The sequence below is a fragment of the Trematomus bernacchii genome, unplaced genomic scaffold (assembly GCF_902827165.1).
Source record: "Trematomus bernacchii unplaced genomic scaffold, fTreBer1.1, whole genome shotgun sequence".
Taxonomy (NCBI): Eukaryota; Metazoa; Chordata; class Actinopteri; order Perciformes; family Nototheniidae; genus Trematomus; species Trematomus bernacchii.
The window spans coordinates 1988225-2009385 of record NW_022987709.1 but is presented as its reverse complement, the minus strand read 5'-3'; the positions used below and the strand labels follow the sequence as shown (position 1 = coordinate 2009385).

The following is a 21161-nucleotide window of genomic DNA, read 5'->3' as shown; positions in this document are numbered from 1 at the left end:
TATCCTCAAATCCTTTTATTGATGCAAATTTGTGTACATGTCGTGTAACATTTTGTCACAATTCTTTTAGAAAACCTCAGTCATCAGTCCGTTGTTCTCTGTGAACTGTGTGTGGAGCGGTCTGCTGTGATTGGTCAGCAGGGACACGGCGTGCTGGCGTCCAGCTCCACGGTCAGTCCTTTACTCAGCAGGAACGCTTCCTGTTTCGGTTCCCGCCCGAGGAACTTCCTCAACATCTCGGAGGCATCCTCTGAGCCGCCAGGCCGCAGGATGTACTTCCTGTAGTCCATACCAACCTGGAGGGCCAATCAGGAGACAGCAATTAAAGACAACAGTGTTTGTGCTAAGCTAGGCTTATATTTACACTCTTCTACTAGTGAAACTTCTGCACACTAATTTATCTCAGGATAAATAGCCTTTCACTTTTAACATCTCAAAAAACATATATTCTCGATTGCAAGCTTTTAAAAAGGTTTACTTTTGGGATAACAATGTATCTCCATTTTATGTAACAAAGATTTTCACCAACATACACAGATTTGTTTTAGTCTGGAAGAAAGAATACAATATTTTGAATTTGGCAAATAACCAAAGCCGTCACATTATTGTGCAGTATAGTGTAGTACAACAAAGAAATCCCTCTGAGGTTTAGGGTAGTATGAATATAAAGGCAGTATAGAATTCTAAATATACTCAAGTAAAGTATGAGTACCTCAAAATATACTTAAGTCCAGTACTAAAGTAAATGTACCCAGCTTTACTTGCTTGTTTTGGTTCAGTTTCATTTCATCAGTAGTGAGCAGATATTTTCCTTCACATCACCCATAGATTTTTTCTCCTGATTAAAATGACTAAAGTTATTTGATTTTTCTCCTCAGCTGTTCTCAGATCTGACCTTCGGGTTCATGATTCCCTCTTGTTTGAAGCGAGCGAAGAACATGTCCATGGAGAACACTTCGCTCCACAGGTAACCGTAGTACTGAGCATCGTAGCCGCCGGCCAGGTGCCCGAAGGTCGCCGGCATGTTGGTTCCTGCAGAGAGAAGTCAACGGGGAGAGAGAGAAGAGAGGATGGAAACCAGGCGGCAGTGAACTCAGTGTTTCCTCTAGTTTTGACTATTGCTAGTTTTTTTTCAGAAATTATTTGACGTGCATCTTGCCACAACTTTTGTTACTATAACTGGAACAAAATGAGAGATAATTCAACAACATTCAGAAAGCAAAACTTGGCTGATTAAAGGGGCCCTGGTCTACAAAGGCTAAAATCCCTGTTCCCTCCAGAGGGAGTTTCTCTCCCACACACTCCCCCCCCCTGCCTGAAACGCCTCCATTGGACACACTTGTTTACTTCTGCTTTTATGCTTTCCAACACATTGTACATTTCAGACAGATCTCTAAGCGGTTGACCAATCACAACAGAGCTGGCCAGCTAACCAATCAGAGCAGACTGGGCTCTGGTTTCAGACAGAGGGTGAAAAGAGGTGCTGCAGCATTCATATGAGAAAAATAAAGAGCTTTTTGAACATTAAAGCATGGAGACATGTCCCAGGAGAGACACTAATATACACTTGATAATTAGCATAATAGGGCTTGTTTAAGGTATAACGTTATTCAAAACAATCAGTAATTTGTTGTTGGTCAGGCTGTGCTAGGGAGCCCTATTCTGTTTGAATACTGAGTTCTTCTCATCGGAGGAGGAATGACACTTGTATTTGGGAGCTAGTGGCCTGCCTTTTGTGTTCTTTAACAAGTGTGGAATAATCATCTGCGGCATTTAAAAAGTGACCTGGTGAAGCAGGGATTCCCAGGATGTCCTGAGAGAGGCGAGCATATTCCTCTGCAGCATCCAGTCCGTTCCTGGTGTGCAGAGCCTGATCCACTTTAGCCAGGACGATCTGCCTCAGGTTGAACAGCCCTGCGCGAGGGGCACAGTCACATTAAGGGTTTGGAATTCAACATTACCCACAGTTAAAGTGGAATACTTGCTTGGTACAAAAGTACTATTTCATGTGTGGTACCCACCGGTGTTGGCAAGGCGAGACTTGATGAGTTTGTCCAGCAGCTCCTCTGGGATGGCGCTGTTGGTCTTGTAGTGCTTGGACATCCTCTGCAGAGGCTCCCTCTCCCACACCCAGTTCTCCAACATCTGAGATGGAGCCTCCACGAAGTCCCGCTCCACGTGAGTCCCGCTGAACATGGCGTAGTCCGCCTGCAAACAAACACATGGACACTCAGAAACCTGATGAGGCGCACTCACTGCCGGCTCACAGCCTGTTTAGGAGACACATTCTCTTAGGGTACTTTAGGAAAAAAGTAATGACAGCATATTACAATCGGCACCAATGGAATATAATACAATACACTCCTGTATCATTAGAAATGTACACAGCTAACAATCATTTTAAGCTTTACGAATATCAGCGAGCTCTGCCGTTAGTGGCTGTCACAGAGGGTTCCACAAACTGAGACCAATGTTAATGCTCTGTGTTGCCAGATCTCGCAACAGTTTGTTGCTTTGTCAAACAAATCAGACAAATTCAATTTTCTCTTAACATGTCCATCTGAAAAATTCCCTTTCAGTGTAAGAATGTTCAGAAGACATGAGGCTTGTAAAAATGGACCCTATTCACTTTGATAACTCAGTCCATCATAAACTGTGACTAGAACTATCCCATCATTATAGTCATTGGATTCAGACCGGCTGATAGTCTCCTAAAGATGAAACCCATATAACACAGATATAAAAATTTTTAGAACTAAAATGTATAATTTACAGTTGAAATACATGGTTCACATGTTGATGCTAAGCTTGTAACATATTTTACCAATTACTTGCTGATTTCTTCTATTCTTATCGATCTGTTGCTCAGAGCTATCTTTTTCTCTTGTCATATTTGTCACTGTTGATGAACCATTGTAAAGCATTGTTCTCCATATAGAAGAAAACACTTCATACTAAATAAAATGACCTGAAAGAGCATTCAAACAGCTTTATTGCTAGAGATTTCAAACGTGTTGTGTGGGTATCTCCATAGTGGTCACCCGAGCTGTTTCTTAAAAATATCTACTTTGTAATAACTGCATACTGTTTACGTGAACAGCTAATTGGATGTGAAGCTAAACAGGTGTAGCATCGGTGACTACAGGTGAACACTGGTTCCTCAGACCTCAGCGCAGAGTTGGTGCATGACGTGTCCGAACTCGTGGAAATACGTCTCCACCTCGTCGTGCTGCAGGAGAGACGGGGCGTCAGCCGTCGGCTTGCTGAAGTTGGCCACCATGGCCGCCACCGACATCTGTCGCCTGCCGTCAGGCAGCAGGCAGCCGGGCTGCAGGCCGAAGCATGCAGCGTGACCATACTTCCCCTCCCTGCAGGGACACACAACACACACACACACAACACACGCACAGAACACACACACACACACAGAACACACATCTGTAATCAAAAGTAGAGGAGCAACAGGAAAAACAAGGGGGAGAAGGAAAAGGAAACAAAGACATAAAGGAAGAGGGAACTATTTATAAAGGAAAGAAGAGGAGAAGACGAGGAGGGGGAAGGAGGAAGAGGAAAAGTCAAAAGACGAAGACGAAGACGAGGAGGAAAGTGCATTGAAAGATTGTGAGGGAGGAAATAAAAAACTAAGTGGAGGAGAGGATATTTAGTGAGGGAGGAGGAGGAAAAGGAGACCCTCCTAACTCCCCTCTAGGTGTCCCCTGAACATGCATGCCCCTTTCACACGTTCTAGCTCCTCTAGAGCTTTTCTGGTTCGGAACCGGTTTTTCTTTTCAGCCCCCGTTTTGTTCACACCGCCCAGAGCCCGACTGGTGCTGCCGCTGCTGCGTCATGACGTCACCGTTTACGTCGCTGATTTTCTCCCCAACGGCGCTCACTACGGCGTCGGGTCGATGATCGTGTTGCTTTTAATCATACGAAGCCAGATTCAATTAAATAACTACTTCTCAAACCTTATACTTTTCTCCAGAGTGCCGTGGTTCATTGTTTATTAATGTGTTTCAGCGACATTTAGCGACCGCTGCAGTGCTGCCCGCTGTTTGGCATCACAACGCTGTTATGAAAGTTTCTCTGGTATAAAATGGGTGATGTTGGCATAGCAACCGAAGCTAAACTGACTATAACTTGACTACTTGTTGCTATCCTATTGTGGCATAATCCGTTTTCTACAGGCACTTTTTACCAGCCTATTTTTCATTATGATTCTACTTGTGATAGTCGGACATGACAACCTGTGCAGCCCATGTATTGATTCCATCTGATAGCTGCTATAATAACAAACAAAACGTCTGCCTGCTCTCCACACTGATCAATAACAGAGGACAAAGTAAGCAGTGGCGATTCTAGAGTCTGTGGGGGCCCTAGGCAAACATTCACTGGGGGCCCCTCGAACCAGCTTTTCATCACTACGCACAGCCGACAGCCAGCCGCCGCCCCCCCCCCCCGGAGCGGAGCAGCGCAACTGAATTTATGAGCTTTTCACGGCGCGCTATGCATGGGGACCCCTTGAGGAGGTTACCCGACATATCGTTGCAGTAAAGGGTGTTTCATGTTGTCGTTGCTGTGGACCTTCTTAATCTACCTTCTTTGGGGGCCCCCTTCTGGTCCGGGGCCCCAAGCAGTTGCCTGCCTTGCCTGTTCGCAAGGTGCGCCCCTGAAAGTAAGGTACAAATAAACAGAATCACACGAAGCCTGGTTAGTGTTGTCTGACTTTATAAAGTGTGTTTTTTTAATAAGTGTGTGGTTGCGTTCTAGTCACTTTGCTCAGCGCTACTGCTTGTTAACTTTTATTTGCCGTACTCGCCATAAACTGTTGCTCAGGTTGATCCCGCTCCTGCCCCTGCCTCCGACGTAAGCGTGACGTATGCGGTTCTTGCTTATAGACCGCACATTTTTTGGAGCTTGGTAAGAACCGGTTTTCGGGGAAAAGAGGTGCGAACAGGAAAAACCGGTGCTTATCAGGCTCTAGCTCCGAACCGGCCCTGGAACCGCGTTGGTGTGAAAGGGGCAGCAGAGCCATCTGCTCTGAGCCTCACCTGGGGTGGAGGTCCAAGTAGAACTGCCCCACCACCTGCCCGCTGCTCTGGTCCTTCACACAGTACAGAGTGACATCTGGGTGCCAAACAGCCGCCCCCCCCACCAGCTCGAAGGTCAGACCCAGCAGCTCCTGGTAGATGTCCAGCAGACCCTGAGTCACCACCTCCATGGGGAAGTACTCCTTCAGCAGGTTCTGATCCACTGCATACTGAGTCTCCTCCACCTGAAGGGGGGGGGGGGAGAAAAAGAAGAAAGAGTGACAGAGAAAATGTATTATATGTGGGGGAAGAGGAGGAAAAGGACAGAGAGGAGGAGAAAGAATTAATTGTATTAATTAATTTTAAATGAATTCAATTTTACCTCAGACATTTATTTGTTTGTCGTGTTTAATTTTTTGATATCTATTTTATGCTTTAATCTGTAATGATCCCATTTAGTTTTTTAAGATTTTAAATTGTATACATTTTAAATAAGATTGTACCATCTTGGGGCCATGTTTGAAATAAGTGTTATTACTTACATTTGGTGTTATTTGTAGATCCAAAAATGTATAAAACATAAAATAAAAGTCTGGCTTAATCTTTCTTTCTGCGTCGTGCTTATATAAGAATAACTGATGTGTGTATATGTCAGGCGCAGCTCGTACCTGGGTCATGAAGTAGCGCGTGTCCCAGGCGTACAGCTCTCCTGTGAAAGGCAGACCTCTCTTCTGACACTCTTTCTCCTTCAGTTTGAGGATGACTGCTCGCTCCTCAACACCCAGAGGCTTCAGCTTACGAGCCAGCTCCTCTGAAACAACACAGCAGAGACAGTCAGGAGAGGACCTCTGCATGTCTTCTTTCCTGATTTGTTTGATTCCTCTCCTATTAACGGTTTTGTAGAGTCCACATACGTATCAGTTTTTCCATTGAGAAGAATTCCTTTATACGTTTTTAGTGCAGGGTTTCTTGTCAGTTTACTCTTCTCCCTACTAACTCATAAATGTTTTTGTTTACTTTATACCATCCCTGTTTTTACTAAATATCTGTTACTTCCCATTTTAGAAATTACAAAGATGATAAACTTGGCTGCTACTAACAATTATTTTCACTTTTGATCATTTTGTGAGTTATTTTCTAGTTACTCATTTGGTCGATGGAATGTCAGAAAATAGTGAAACATTTCCCGGGGATTTCTTCAAATGTTGTCTCCTCAGTCCAACCCCTAAGATATTCATAATTAATATGATATCAAAAACAAACCCCAATTAAGTTGGGACGTTGTGTAAAACGTAAATATAAAACAGAATACAATTATTTGCCAATCCTTTTCGACCTATATTCAATTGAATACACTACAAAGACAGGATAAGTAATGTTCAAACTGATACATTTGATGTTTTTTGGCAAATATTCACTCATTTTGAATTTGAAGCATGCAACACGTTCCAAAAAAAGCTGGTTTTACCACCGTGTTACATCACCTTCCTTCTAACAACACTCCTAAGCGTTTGGGAACCGAGGACACTAATTGTTGGAGCTTTGTTGGTGGAATTATTTCCCATTCTTGCTTGATGTACGACTTCAGTTACTCAACAGTCCAGGGTTTCCGTTGTCGTATTTTGCGCTTCTGGACTGCAGGCAGGCCGGTCTAGTACCCTCACTCTTTCACTACGGAGCCACGCTGTTGAAACGCATGCAGAATGTGGCTTGGCATTGTCTTGCTGAAATAAGCAGGGACATCCCTAGAAAATACATTTATGTGCCTTTCAGCATTAATGGTGCCTTCACAGATGTGCAAGTTGCCATGGGCACTAACACACCCCAATACCATCACAGATGTTGGCTTTTGAACTTTGCGCTGATAACAATCTGGATGGGAAGAAAGGGAGCTCAGGGAAGCGTTCGCCAATATGTGTCCAGAGCTCCAGCAGCAACTGGCTAAGCAACAGGTCAGTTTTTGCTTTAACCCACCAGCAGAACCACACTTCGGTGGCGCGTGGGAATAAGAAGTTTGCTCCATCAAGTCTGCTCTGTACCCTACCATTGGCTCTGAAAAGGTGAGTGGTGAAGTGGTCATGACAGTTCTTACTGAAGTGGAGAGCATCCTAAATGCAAAACACTTAGGGTATGTTTCTTCCGACGTGGCTGATGTTGACCCTGTGACCCCTAACTGCCTGCTCCTGGATCGAGCTGACAGCTCCCTTCCCCAGGTGGTTTATCCTGCATCCGGACTGCTAGGACAGCAGAGATGGAGACATTCACAGATATTGGTTGATCGTTTCTGGTCTGCCTTCGTGAGACATTATCTGCCTAGCCTTCAAACTTGAGGCAAGTGGCAGAGACCAACAGAAGACATCAAAGTAGGAGCGGTTGTACTGCTTGTCGACCCACAGCTTCCACAAGCATTATGGCAGATTGGACAAGTGACCAGAATATGTCCTGGTCCAGATGGTCACATCAGAACAGCAGAAGTGAAGGTACATGGCAAAACCTACACCTGGCCTATAGTTCGTCTTATTGTCCTCCCAGAGATCCAGGACGAGGACAACAAGGTAACAGATCCCTCATCAGAGTAGTTAGCCTTTCCATGGAAGCCAATTTGCACCGCAAATTGGGGGTGGCTATGTTGGAAAGGCTGTTGACTGTTAGTCCAGCGCACTCTGTTGGTGGCACGCACAAACACAACAACTATCAAGCACATGAAGCTGCGTAGCTAGAGTTAGGAGGAAAAGAGAGAGGCACGTCAGTCGACTGAGAGCAGCTTGGACCTAATCGTGGTGACGTGGTGTGAGTTTTGTGCGGCGCTGACCAACAGTAAGTCTCCGTTACGCACACTGAACGGGATATTATTGAGCCTTTCACGGCATTTGAGTTGTATTGGAGTTTGCTAACTCAGGTTGTTATTGACATGTTGAGCTAAGCTACCGAAGCTAATGTTAGCATTATTTAGCTGTACCTTTCTCTGTTATGCTTGACAATGTTGGCAATCTCTAATGTTTGGATGACATATTAACCGGTTTAATTGTAAGTTAAAGGAGCTATCTGTGCGGTATTTTCCATGTTTTTATTTGTAATGGTTTTATTACAACTTGCCTCTTGATCAGTTAAGTAGCCTTAGAGAATATGTTATAAAGTACTATTAAGGGGAAAGTTATGCTTATTGTTTACTGTAGAATATATTTAAGTAAGAGATCCTAATTGTAGTTTTATATGTCTCTGTTATAGACCACACATACATACACTACACCTGCTCCATGGCTGTATTGCTGTTGTGCTGATATTCACAAGTAAAGGAAATCCACCGCTACCAAGAATCTTGTGTGTTCTTACCGACACCCCAAGGCGTACATCACTCCGAGTGAAACCTTCCCCTATTCTGCACCTCCCTTAACTTTTCATTTTAACAAACACAAGTTTCTCCGCAGGTTATGGGAGCTCTCAGGTGTAACTTCAGTGATTGAGGTTGTGAACTCACCCAGGAAGCCAGCCACCTTCCTCCCAGTTTTGACCATGTTCATCTCCAGGACAAAGTCAGCGTGCGTGGTGAAGCCGAGCACGGAGCTTTTCTGAGCCCGGAGCTCCACCAGCTCCTTCAGGATGGCCGAATTCTCCTGAACATGAACACACACATCTTTATATAAAAAAGATATATATATATATATCTTTTTTTGTATTCCCATGTGTAATCTCTAACCCTTCACTGACTGTGAAGTGCTCTGTACTATGAAAAACTCTTTTGGCGATCAGAGCTTCGCTCAGATTATCACGATCTGGCAAAGAAAAAAACAGCACAAACTGACTCTCAAACTATTTAAAAATCTAAACCTCTTGAAGCCAAGTCAAAGACAATAACTTTTTCACTTTGTGTCTCACCTCTTTGCAGCGGGAGTTAAAGGCCTCCTCCAGCTTCTTGCGGGTTTCTGGGATGTAGCATTTCTTCATGGTGGGGAAGTAATGAGGATACTTGAGGGTGACCTTCAGCTTCTCTCCATCCTTCTCCAGAGAGCTGAGGAAGTCCTCTGGGAGGCCGCCTGAAAGCAACACCACCACATGAGTGAGTACACAGAGAGAGGAAGACGAGGCCGACTGTGTGAAGCTCAAGACTCACCCAGCTCCTCTCTGGTGAAGGACAGACTGGTGGTGTCCTCGTTCAGGTTCTTGTTGAAATCGATGCACAGGTTGCTCAGCTTCTTTTTGATGGTCTTGATCTCCTGTTACAGAAATGTAACATAATCAGAGTTACTTCATACAGGATTTTATCCAAAAATATTATAAAAGGATACTCTGTGTGGTAAAGCTTTATAACCACAACAAAAAAAGTATCTGTTAAAAATTAAGATTGGCATCATATGAATGTTGACCCTTTCCTGGGTGGGTTCGTGGAAGAGTAATGATCTCAGTGAAGTTTCCCTGCATGAACAAAAGGTAATTGATAAAAAAACATTGGTCACCTCTTGTTTCTCTTTGGACAGGTGGAGACCGTTCCTTCTCCCCAGTTTGACCAGACGCTCCATGTAACGCTTGGACTCTGCAGTGAGGCTGCTGGCATCCACCTTTTTCTGCAGACAGAAACAAAAAGACCTTGGCACGAGAAACCAGGTGACCAGGAGCCTCATGACAGAAACGTCCCAATCTTTCTATCAGTTTGGGTTGACGTTGAGAGCATGGCTATTACCGAAACATGGTTTCTACCTGCATTTAGGAAACTTAGATATTACAGAACCATTCTAACTTAAGAATTTCTCATGTTAGCAAAACCTTGATTAAGATGGCATAGAACAGGGGTCTCCAACGCGGTTCACAGACTGTGTCGAAAAAATCCGACGACTAGAAATGCACCTCTCCCCACTTCAATTCAATCGAACACATAGATGTCCCACCCCCTCCAATACAACATAATAGAATGGATTTATGTTTTTGAAAAACACTCGTTCTCATCATGTCAGGTTTTTGGTGGATTTAATTAAAGGTGGGGTAGGTAATTTTGGAGAAACCAGCTCGAGTGCACTAGAATTAGAAAATACACAACCGGAAAAAAAATCTTGCCACTTCCTTACAGAGCCCCTCCTCCAACACACACGAACGCCCACATGACCAATGAGGACACGAGATAAGTTTGTGCACAGATGGAAGGCTGACAGGCAGGTAGGCCATCCAGTTATTTTAGCCGGGCCGGCTCAGATGATTGTCGTGCTTTTTACAGTATTACAGCTTCCACAGATGAATTTTTTAATGTATTTATTGTCAAAGCATTTAATATATTCATTGCTATCGGGACGTTAAGAGCATTCCATGGAATATAACAACATACACAACTGGAGCCTTGTAGACCCAGAAAACCCTAAGAACATTCACCAAGCAGCACTGAAAATGTCTGCTTTATTTGGCTCTACATACCTTTGTGAAGCAGCTTTTTCTGACATGAATGAGATCTAAATACAGAACAAGACTGAGTGGTGAACATTTAAAGGACTGGAAGAGTGAACCTAAGTGGGTCCAGCATACCCCTCTATGGTGGACTCCATGCAGTGCCAGTCATCTCACTAACTGTGAAAAAGAGTGAATGCACTTATTTTACACATGTGCCATAAGATGCTTGTAAGGTGGTGATTACTTACTATGTAGCCATAATAAGAAGTGAAAACATTGTCTTTTTCTTAGACCTTGATGTGAAGTTAAGATTTTTGATAAGCTTTGGGTATTGCAATTTCGCACTTAATTCAACTGATGAGTGCTATGTGAATAAATGTAAACGATGTGATGCAAGTAGCACCGTAATGTAGTCCTACATTCAAAATAACTCTTGTGAAGTCTGAAAGGCATAGAGAATGAAGGTGGGGAGAACCCTAACACCATAATATAAATCCAAATCCTTCTTTAAACCGTATGAAGACGCTTTAAATATCCCTGACCATTCTAAGGTATGGTGTTAAGGTATTAATGGGTGTATATATATATATATTTCGACTGCCAAGGACAATTATTTGTTGAAGAATGATATTTAGAGCTATAGTTTCTTAAGTTAGGAGAATAAGGTCTTCAGAGGATATGATATGATTTTTACTGTCTCTACATTTGAGTAAAGATAGGACAAGCGGTTAAGCAGTCAAGAAAGTATTTTTTGCTCTAATGAGAAGAAACATGTCCAGGTTCAAACATCTATAAAAACATGATTACATTGGGTTAAATGTTATCAAATGTGTTTGTTATAAATCAAATCACCATAGTCCAGCACAGGTAAAAAGGTCACAGAGCCTTTTCCTGGCCTCGAGCGAGAAAGAGGACTTGTTCCTGTAGAAGAAACCTAGCCTAACCCTCAGTTTTTTAAGCAGGTTATTGACATGACGTTTAAAAGTGAGACAGTCATCAAGCCAGATACCAAGGTATTTGTAACAGGTAACCACTTCAAGTTTTATTCCTTGCGTAGTTACAATATCTAAAACAGGCTCTGGTGTCTTTTTAGCTTTTGAAGAGCATTACCTTGGTTTTATCAACATTTAAAAGAAGCTTTAGTTCAGAGAGCTGAGTCTGAATAATGTTAAAAAAAAACAGCTTGCAATTCAACAACAGCCTCCTTAATGGAGGGACCTGCACAGTACATAACGGTATCGTCCGCATAAAAATGTAAGGTTGCTCCATCGACATTTTCACCTAAACTATTGATGTAGATGGAGAATAAAAGTGGACCTAAAACAGAACCTTGAGGAACACCATTAGTAATGTTTAACCACTCAGAAGACAGCCCATCAAAATGAACATATTGGGACCTTTCAGAGAGGTAGTTCACAAACCACCCCACTGCATGGCTGGATATGCCAATACTGAGTAGCCTCTGCTTTAAGATGCGATGATCGACGGTATCAAACGCTTTGGAAAGGTCAATAAATAGAGCTGCACAACTCTGCTTATTATCTAAAATACTCGCCACATCATTCACCACTTTCATTGTGGCAGTGATGGTGCTATGTTGCTTTCTGAAGCCTGACTGATGTTTAGACAGGATGTCATTTGTACATAAAAACACCTTTACCTGCTCACTCACTAGGCGTTCAAGAACCTTAGCCAGAACTGACAATTTAGAGATGGGCCTATAATTATTTAATAAAGTGGCCTCCCCTCCTTTTAGTAGAGGAAGGACATAAGCTGACTTCCATACTTTTGGAATTGTGTTTGTGCTGAGGGAGAGGTTAAAAAGAGTAGTGAGAGGTGGAGCAATAAAATCTGCAGCTATCTTTAAAAAGAAAGGTTCTACGTTGTACGGGCCAGCCGGTTTCTTAGGATCTAACTTAGATAACGCTTCATGAACAACATCAACAGTAAAAGGAGTAAAACTGAAAGGGTTTTCCAGACCACATTGTTCAGAGTCACAGACTGTGGTGTTCACAGAAGCAGAGTTAGTGACAGAATCAAACAGAGAGCCACAGGACACAAAATGCTCATTAAAACAATTTAACATGGTGGCCCTGTCCGATATAGTGCCAGATGCTGTGGTAATGCACGGAGGTAGCTCATTACGGATATCACCGGTGGATATCGATTTTATGGCTTTCCAAAATTGTCCAGGATTATTCAGGTTCTTTGTGGTAACTGACAGATAATACTTAGACTTAGCACTTTTTATTTGTGATGTGAAGCTATTTCTTAGCTGCCTAAATTGCAGCCATTCTACCTCTGAGCCTGATTTCCTAGCCTTTGCCCAGGCCTTGTTTCTCTCATGTAGGAGACTAGATAATTCAGCAGAAAACCAAGGATTGTCTCATCCCTTCACTCTAAATGTACGCAGGGGTGCATGTCTAGCTATAATTTCCATAAAACCAAGATAAAAATAAGACCATGCAGTTTCTACATCAGCACACAGATCGATTTTACCCCAATCAAAATCAAACAGATCATGAACAAAACCCTGCTCCACAAAATGTTTTTTGTCTCTCTTACTGATAATGAGAGGTTTAACCTTTTGGACTTTTGTGTCCCTAATTGTGGCTACAACACAGTGATCACTCAGATCATTTGCAAATACTCCCACAGATGAGTATTTATGGGGAACATTAGTTAAAATGAGATCAATTAGGGAGGATTTATTTGGGGACTTAATGTTAGGGCGAGTAGGACTGTCTATAATCTGAGTAACATTCAGAGAGATACAACGGTTTTTAAAATCCTCTGACACAGAAGTTAACCAGTCCCAATTAAAATCACCAAGCAGCACTATTTCCTTGTAGTCAAGTTGAGATAAAAGTTTTGCCAATGAAGATAAAGAGTCCTTGACAGCTGAGGGGGGTCTGTAGCAGCCCACCACCATGACCTGTTGACCCTTTGCTACTTCGATATTTAAGGCTAAAAATTCGAGTTGTTTACTAATAGATTTGGAAACCATCTTGGTTACACAAAACTTATTTTTCACATAAATGGCAACGCCACCACCTTTTTTAGGACGGTCGGTACGATATACACTATAACCATTCATAGTGAGCATTGTGTTGCCAAGGCAACGGCATTTGAAGAAATCTTAAAACTGTCAAATAGATGTCTTCACGGCTGGACTGTTAGCACACATGTGAAGTTTGAGCACTTTTTGACCATTTTCATAGAGTTATAGCAATATCGTGTTTTACGGCGAGGGATGCGTTGCCATGGCAACAGCTTTTGAGGAAAACTCACTAATGGCACATAGACATGTTGAAGGCTGGACCATTAACCATTATCTGAAGTCTGCTGCTCTGAGCATGTCAGTTGGAGTTATGACATCATCGTGTTCCATGACACAGGTGTTTATATTTGAGCTAACGACGTGTCCAGAGATCAAAGGTTTCCATGGTGCAGTAATAAGTGAGAGGAGAGCATTTGCATTGTTCTGAATGAGAGATAAACCTCTTATATGTGAACGTTTTGTTGAAGAACCGTAACAGATATCGGTGAAATTTCAACGCGTGAAGCATCTGAAGTGTGCTTTTTGTGTACTTTCAGGTTAATAATGTGGCCTTTTTGGCAGATTAACTAAAGGTGTGCGGCTAATGCTGTGAGTAAAGATCAACTTGAATTTACTATTGGCTTTAATGGAGAATGTTGAAAGTTTGTGTCCCTTCATGCCCTCAAGAGGCATTTTGTTTAATTATTTTGCTTATTTTTTTTTTCATTTTTCAAGCTACGAGATGTTTTCCTACGTTTGTCATGAAAATTATGTCTCAGGAGTGTAGGGTTTGGGAATCTGAAGAAGGCCTCTTTACCAAGGTCTGAACAATGTTTAATATTTCTAAAAGTATGAATCAGATTTAAAAGTTGTTGAACATGAATAATGTCAGAAAGATGTGTAACATTTTAAAGTTGGAATGAGGTTTCTGAGTGAAAGTATGAATGAACAGTTAGCAGTTGAAGTCGCATGAAGATTTTTCAAGTCTGAAAAGTTTCTCCATTGACTTCCATGTAAAAAATGTGATGAATTATGGGATGTATCTCTGGAATTATGAAAGTTATGAATGAGAAAAGTAATAGCCATCGATTCCCGACCGAGCTGAACGTTTTGATGTTTGAACGCAGTTTCTGCGATGTGGAATGGGGGAGAAGAAGAGGCGCAAAATAACCCGGCGGAATAATAAAGAATTTCGTGCGTCGAATAACATTTAGTGGGAATGCTGCATCAGCTGCATCAGCATTCCCACTAAATAAATGATGCCACAAACAATAAACAACATAATTATTACATTCAAACGAACTACTTATAGTAGATAAAGTTTACATTAACTTTGGATAATAACACGGGAGGAACGGATCCTCTCTCTCTCCCTCTCTCCCCTGACAGCCCGTCAGTTTCTCATGCAGCTCGCTAAATAGTGGGCGGGGCTTCAGGTGATCATGCAGAGCTGCGTATCTCTGTCAGACTCAGCAGCTGATCTGATCTCTCTCTCGCGTCCGGTTATACTTCACTCGCGTTTATGTCCATATCGATCAGATCCAGCTCTCCTGATCGGCCTTTATAGAGAGCACCGATCAAACTATTAAGAGTGAATATCGGCCGATAATGATCGGCGGCCAATCGATCGGAGCATCCCTAATTATTACCGGGCATTTTGACCGGCAGGTTTTGTATTTACCGGTTTTTAATAAATGTTACCAGCTAAAAACCGGTAATTACCGGCTAACGGAAACTCTGACACATATATATATATATATGTAAATAGGTGTGGCGAGACGAGGAGGAGACTGTCTCTTTCTAGGATGACAGCGGACTTTATAAAAGGAGATAAGATGGCAGCGCTGCTTCAAAGGAGAACTCAACTTCCAAACTGCCACACTTTCATCCTCACTTTCATCACATGTAGCCTTTGTCCCGCCGACAGCTTTTTTCCTCTTGAAATAGGTAGGTATGGGCTGCCAGATTATGATAACCTTGTCTTCTCCTCTATTTATTTTAGTAACGGATATTAGTTATTGTAATTAAGTAACCTCTAAGATAATATGTTAATATTTGTTTTCTTGGCCTTCCCACCCAGAGGTTGAATCAATCAATCATCGCAAATTGTAAACCTATTCAACTTTTACTGAGAAAATCGAATAACATATTAGATAGATTAGGAAATACCTTGATATTGATATTGTGATGATACATTTGGTTTGTCTGTTGGTTTACTTGAGTATTTCTTGATATGATTTTTGCCTCCATGTCACAAATATATTCTCCAAAACAAAGCAACAACCACACCCAGTATTTCCTGTTGATGTCCCATGTTTAACTTGGTGCACGTTTGTAACCACTTGGAACAAATTGTAGCTGTTAGATCAACAGTTTATTGTTCAAATTAAGTCCAGTAATGTAAAACCAAATGTAAAGAAAGTCTAAGATGTTTCGCATTTTTAAGGGTCCACTCATAACAGACAGACAGGCAGATCAATAAATGCACCTGGCTTCAACATCACTTTGTGTTTAGGATTTTTGGGATGGGAGTTTACTTTAGAGTACCTGTGCTAGTGTTTCATGGTTGGTTATGAGCAGACGCTAAATGTCCAATGGAAAAGGTAAAAAATATGGAAATAAACTAAAGGAAATGACAAACCCATCAACCTATATTTAATTGATTATGCCTCCATTCATTCATCTATCTGTCTGCATTGGAAATCTCTCCGTCAGCTCACCTCCAGAGCGACAATCCTCAGGTACACGCCCTCCCTCATGCTCATCTCCACGTCGAACTCAGACAGACGCTTGTCGGCCTCGGTGCTCGCTGTTCGGACCTCCTTACAGGAAGAGACGTGCTGTGGGAAGTCTAACATGTTCCTCTGGACTGAGACAGGAGAGACAAAACAGCAACGTCACAATCAGTTTGGATGTTGTCCACTGTACAGCAGGTTCATGAAATGTCAATTGCGAGTATCATTTAGTTTCAAAACCTTTGGATGTTTTTAGTATGTAGACAGTTTTTTTTTTTTTTTATGGCTGCAGCATGGGGGAAAAGGCCAAGGAAACAATATTCCACTTGGTTGGACAATATAGTTTATCTTGAACCTCTTAAATAGTTTGAGAATTGCATTTATATTTTAAGCCAAATATTGAAAAATTGAAAATGTTGTACATTCAATATTTTAATTTAACAGCTTTCCATTTTCATATTTATTTGATCATAAAATACCCATACAAGTATGTGAAGATTCAAATGCTGATGTGATGGATTATTCCATTCTAATATTTGCTTAAATAACATACCTATGTGGAACTTCATTTTAAAGTCTCCATTATCATTTCCCCATCGTATAATGTCGATGTGGTATCTTGTAAATTCTATATAGCAAGTCATTATTTCAACTTGGACATTTTGAACTTCTGAATCTCATATATTTGCAATAGTAAATGTATTTATTTACTTTTTCATTTCTCTGGTTTTAGAGGGCTACCATAAATATGGAACAAGGAGGTGTTTTCAGCTGCCTCCACACAAATTCGCCATCTTTATTGTCTTTGCACAGCTGGTTCAGCTGCTTTCTCTACAAACTGCTGACGAGTCTTTACCATCTCATTCTGCTGACTCAGAGCTTCATTGCAGAGCTCACAATGGATGCCTGCCCTGACTGCTCTCAGGTTCATGCTGTGTTTGACCGCTTTCAAGTCAGGTTCATCGTCAAATTGACAGTACAAGCTGCAAAAATATCTGGGGGGGGGTCAATTGAAATAATAATAATAAATACAAATCAAATATTTGTTTGTCTTGCTCTGTTGCTGGTTAACTGCTGTCTTTTAGAATAAATCAGGTGGTAGTCTTCTAGTTCAGACCAACAGTGAATGTATCTACTAACTAGTACTGTGTGTGTGTGTGTGTGTGTGTGTGTGTGTGTGTGTGTGTGTGTGTGTGTGTGTGTGTATATATATATATATATATATATATATATATATATCCGAGCCTGTTATATGTTCTTCCTCTGAGCCACAGAACTCAATTGCTTTCTAAAAACATTTAAAAGACACTCAGGGAGGCACACCGTTTCCCAGGGCCGCATTTTTCTTCAATATCATGTGCACACACTCCCCGCTTCTGACACAATCCCACACACACTGTCCTGCTGCCACTAACACTCACTGGAGCACCTAATATGGATTAAACTGGCACTAAAAATAGTCATGAAGAAATTCGCTATTTCATCCTGCTTTTTTAATCAAATTTACAGTGAGCAGCTATTTAGGGATTTGGGTTTGCTCCCAGCTGCATATTTGTTGTAGTTAATGAAAGATTTCAGTGGAAGTTTTGGTTTTTGGTTTTTAAATAGAGATATTGTTGATACTTTCACCTTCTATTGTTGCCCTTATATCAGGACACAGGTTTACATTAATCCTTGAATTTGAAATAACGTTCAGAACTTGTCTCTGCAACTATATTCTAAATAACTTTAGCTTTTTGGATATGAAAAGAGATGACCATCATCTGTACACATGATCTTTAGCATCAGGAGAGAAACGCTGCCGATTGGTGGACACTGACCGGTGTACTCCACCTCCACGTCAGCGAGGGCCTTGAGCGTGTTCTCGACGGTGACGCTGTCGACGTCCAGCGCTCCCACGCCATCGTACACCTTCTTGGTGTTGGCGATGAGTTTGTCGGTGAGCTGCTGGATCTGCTCGGTGCTCAGGTCCCAACGCAGACGGTTCTCGGAGCAGACCGGCATCTGGCTGCCATTCACCACCTCACCTGGAACAGGAAGAGGGACAGGTGAGCAGGGTGGGGGGTTACAACGCATGGCAGTGATGGAAGAAGCACACATGATGTACATGTATATAATAGTATCAAGATGAAAAGCACTCATAGGGCCAAATGTTTCACAGTGTTTGATTCTAATATATATCATATTATTGGAGTAATGTTGATATGGATGCCTATTAGCTGTTAGCAGGTGTGGTATATTATAAGAACTAGGACCTCTAGCGATTAGCGGTAAAGCTAATAGATGGATGGACTGTGTAATGGTCTTACAGACTCTCTGTTTGTGCTGTTCTCCAAACTGCATCTTAACCCATTCCTGATTAGTTAAACATCTTCAGATATTATACAAAGCTCAAGGACTGAATAAACACTAGTGGATGTTGTTATCGGCCAAAACCAAGTCAGATCCTCCCTACAGAAAGATCATGTGGAAACCTTTAGCTCTACACATTAAAATATAATAAAATATGACAAATACTATATACTATATTCAGATTTAGTCATATTTTACTTTACACAAGAAACCTGTTAATCAGGGAACAATTAGTAAGTACAGAAAAGTGTTGTTTAGTGGATCAGAAGTGTGCTGAACTCCTGTAGAACGCGGCCAATTATAAACTATAACGCATTTGGCAACAAACAGCTTAATATCCTATTCGCATTCTTTTAAATGGAGCTTTGTACATTGTTCATTTAATTAATTTAGGAAGTACAGTTACTGGAGAGTCGTTATTAGTAATCCATCTATAATCCACGCAGGCAATCTGAGGTTGAATTCCCGTTAGGAATCACATTCAGTTAGTTAGGTTGGTAAAGCTAACAGCTAACATGCTAGACAAAAAACGATGAGAGAATCAATACAGAACTGTGGAGAGATTAGCCACTATTAAAACACCAATTGTATTTGTTGTATACTAAACTGACCGTTTAACCGTGGTTCTGGATAATTTAAATCAACTAATATTTACTATCTCGGGTACAAGATGTACAGTTACAGCACAGAAGCTAAATTAGCTAACGTAAGCGCAGAAACTAGCTCAAACAAATCAAAGCTAGCTAATTAGATCTAAATGATCACAGACACCGTCCACCAGGAGACGTGGCGGTCACAAAGATAATTTTACATTTAAATGAATCAGTCAAATTAAAAAGGTAAGGACATTGTTTACCTGTCGGCCCCATGGTTCAGATTTTGAATGATGGTTCGTTAGGTCCGTTGTGGGGTTAGTGCTAGATCGTATACCTCCTGGGTTTTAGGCGGCGGAAGTGACGTTATCGTGGATGAGAAGTCGGCAACTTTTGCAGCAACTGACAGCACATCTGGTAGTAAAAGTAGACACATTTAATTTAATTTTGCATGGGCTCTTCGCGACTCTGGAGTCCTGCAGGAATCCGGAGGACAGTGAACAGGAGTGAGAGGGAGCACACTCCTAAAACATCTCCCCCCTTTTTTAAAATAAACCTCGTGTGTCACTGTAATCCGAAATCAAACGCACTCAGTGGCTTTCTGAGTGTTAAATCCCATCTGTGCTTTTCTTCTTGTGAGATGTCATTTTTTTAAATATTAGTAATAGCCTGCTGTCCTCAAAAGTTATGAATTCTCAAAATATTATATTTATGATATTTTTGTGGAAAAATTATGTATAGAGTGGCGAAGTCCCGCCCATCTACTTCCGCCCCATGGGACCTTATTTCGGAAAAATAATGTATTGAAGTCAATGGAGAGAGAAAACTTATCTTTCGATCCCGTTTGAATTGTGCCATGAATTACACATATGATGTTTGTCAATCTTAAAAAATAATTTCCATGTCAAAAAAGTCACAGTTTGTCGTAAAACTGTTGAAATATAAGACTAGGAAAAATACGTAACTAGAAAGACTACAAATCCCAGAGTCGCGTAAGTGATGTCACAATTGTTTTCCTCCACTAAGAGATAGCTAAGATCAGCGCCATTGTAGTGCCGAGAGAAGGGAGTCGGAGGCGGTGCATCGAAGGTGCAAATCTGGCTTTAATGAGCGACAGAAATGGACATGCTGTCGGGTCGCAGCCCGGGAAGAGAAGACTACAAGTGAAAGGAGGGCACGGAGGGTGTTTCTCAATCGCGAGTAAAGCTGCTTCAGAGCCACTATTTCAAGCATACTACGTCATCGAGTGCCGCAGAAGTACTGTTCCAATCTCCAGCATACTTGGAAATCTACCGAGCCCGGCGTACTCCGTTTGGAGAAATATCGAGGCTGCACATGAGTAGACTCCGCGGTCTTAAAATCCCCACAATGCTTTGCGCACGGACCAATTTCCCCAAATCTGTGGCGGAAGATGTAAGGCGTGGCCTCTCATATGACGCACACCTGCACACTTGCTAGCCTGTTCCACTCTTTGTTTTCCGAATGCCAGGAAGTATTCTTGACTCGCTTCTGAAGCAAGATGCTCGGCAGACATGTGCTACCAAGCAAGCGTTGGAAGATACTGGCTTCCAAGCCAATATTTCAAGGATACTACGTCATCGAGTGCCGCCGAAGGACTGTTCCAATCTCCAGCATACTTGGAATTCCACCGAGGCCGCGTCCTTGGTTTGGGGGAAATTTCGAGGCTGCACATGGGTAGACTTCGCGTCCTTAAAATCCCCACAATGCTTTGCGCACGGACCAATTTCCCCAAATCTGTGGCGGAAGATGTAAGGCGGGGCCTCTCATATGACGCACACCTGCACACTTGCTAGCCTGTTCCACTCTTTGTTTTCCGAATGGCAGGAAGTATTCTTGCCTTGCTTCTGAAGCAAGATGCTCGGCTCGGCTGTGCTACCAAGCCAGCATCCTCGCGATTGAGAAACGGCCACTGTGAGTGTCACGGACATTAATTCATAGATCAAGGCAGACTGGTGCACAGTGTTTTGCCAATCCGGTGCTTAAACAAATATAGCTCTACACAAGCCGTGTCCCTCAC

General features: G+C 42.0%; 1 protein-coding gene across 1 annotated transcript; it reads right to left on the bottom strand.

The window, feature by feature from the left end:
* thop1 (thimet oligopeptidase 1) lies at positions 1-19645 on the bottom strand. Its single transcript, XM_034140906.1, has 14 exons — positions 19387-19645; positions 17999-18205; positions 16164-16312; positions 9485-9592; positions 9142-9244; positions 8907-9064; positions 8509-8644; positions 5699-5841; positions 5052-5275; positions 3167-3368; positions 2022-2208; positions 1786-1914; positions 896-1032; positions 1-296 (listed from the first exon to the last, which is right to left on the bottom strand). Exons 1-14 carry the CDS (start codon positions 19397-19399, stop codon positions 135-137), a joined length of 2058 nt encoding a protein of 685 aa, XP_033996797.1. The 5' UTR covers positions 19400-19645; the 3' UTR covers positions 1-134.
* Positions 19646-21161: the final 1516 nt, after the last annotated feature.

Excerpts from the sequence above, each read along its gene's own strand:
- thop1 (XM_034140906.1), bottom strand. Across the intron at positions 9,065-9,141 it reads CTTCACCAGAGAGGAGCTGG|GCGGCCTCCCAGAGGACTTC; the intron begins GTGAGTCTTGAG and ends TGTTGCTTTCAG. Across the intron at positions 1,915-2,021 it reads GTCTCGCCTTGCCAACACCG|GGCTGTTCAACCTGAGGCAG; the intron begins GTGGGTACCACA and ends CCCCTCGCGCAG.